The following is a 1,053-nucleotide window of genomic DNA, read 5'->3' as shown; positions in this document are numbered from 1 at the left end:
AATGACAGCCTCCAAACATTTCTTATATTTATCTATAAGCTTCTTGCACTTCTTGGGTGGAATTTTCTCCTACTCTTCTTTTGCAATCTGCTCGAGCACTGGTACATTTGCAGGTTTCCTTTCTCCAATGGAAGATTTTAGCTCTACCCAAAGATTTTCAATTGGATTGAGATCAGGACTCATTGCTGACCATTTTAAAACAGTCTATTTTTTCCCTTTCAACCATGCCTGCGTGCTTTTGGAGGTGTGCTTTGGGTCATTATCTTGCCTCAAACCAAGCTTTCTTACACTGGGCAAGACGTTTCACTGTAAAATTTCTAGATAATCTTCTGATTTCATGATGCCTGTGATACGGTCAAGGCCTCCAGTACCAGATGCCGCGAAGCAGCCCCACAGCATTATGATTCCTCCACCATGCTTGAATGTTGGCATGGTGTTCTTTTCTTTAGAGGGTTCATTGCGCCGTCTGTAAACATACTGTTGGTGTGAATTAGGGTTGTCAAAAGTATGAAAATTTGTATCCGGATACAATACTCATTTTCAAAAGTATCGATACAGTGCTACCACCAGTGGCACCTAAACAGTCATTCATTATATGCGCAGATAAGAGGAAAATGCACTTTCTGAACACTGTGTGATTGAATAATTCTGTGCACTTTTTGGTTTCAGACTTTTTTCTGTAACAGGTGCGGCTGCTGAGAATGAGTTTTGTTTTTTAACTGGTTTGGCTATTTTCATTGTTATGTGTGTAAAGCATAGCCAAGGAAGGAATACTTAATTTTAATTTTGTAAGTTTTTTATCAAGCTTGCTTAATATTCTGCACAGCGAACAACCTCAAAATATTGTTTATTGTATTTATTTATCTATTTATTGTATTTTGTTTATTAATGAGAAATTTTCTGTTGAATTTTGGAGTCTTTGTTTTTATCCTTGTGGTATCGAAAATGACATTGAGTATCGAATATTTTACTTAGTATCGGTATCGAGTTGAAAAGTTTAGTATCGTGACAACCCTAGTGTGAATTACCAAAAAGCTCCACTTTTGTTTCATC

The 1,053-nt window shown here is 36.8% G+C and overlaps 1 protein-coding gene across 3 annotated transcripts in view; it reads right to left on the bottom strand.

Moving 5' to 3' along the window:
• The window catches only part of chd1l (chromodomain helicase DNA binding protein 1-like), a 34,149-nt gene that overhangs the window by 2,175 nt on the left and 30,921 nt on the right, over positions 1 to 1,053 (bottom strand). The window contains exon 25 of one of the 3 annotated variants that reach the window (XM_015392081.1): positions 103 to 466. The exons of the other annotated variants lie outside the window; for them this stretch is intronic. Coding sequence (XP_015247567.1) covers positions 455 to 466 — 12 coding nt within the window. The 3' untranslated portion in view covers positions 103 to 454. Of the gene's footprint in view, positions 1 to 102; positions 467 to 1,053 lie in introns of those variants that run through there. 3 annotated transcript variants of the gene reach the window in all.

The sequence above is a fragment of the Cyprinodon variegatus genome, unplaced genomic scaffold, assembly GCF_000732505.1.
Source record: "Cyprinodon variegatus isolate N-32 unplaced genomic scaffold, C_variegatus-1.0 Scaffold572, whole genome shotgun sequence".
Classification (NCBI taxonomy): Eukaryota; Metazoa; Chordata; class Actinopteri; order Cyprinodontiformes; family Cyprinodontidae; genus Cyprinodon; species Cyprinodon variegatus.
This window is presented reverse-complemented; position numbering and strand designations above follow the sequence as displayed.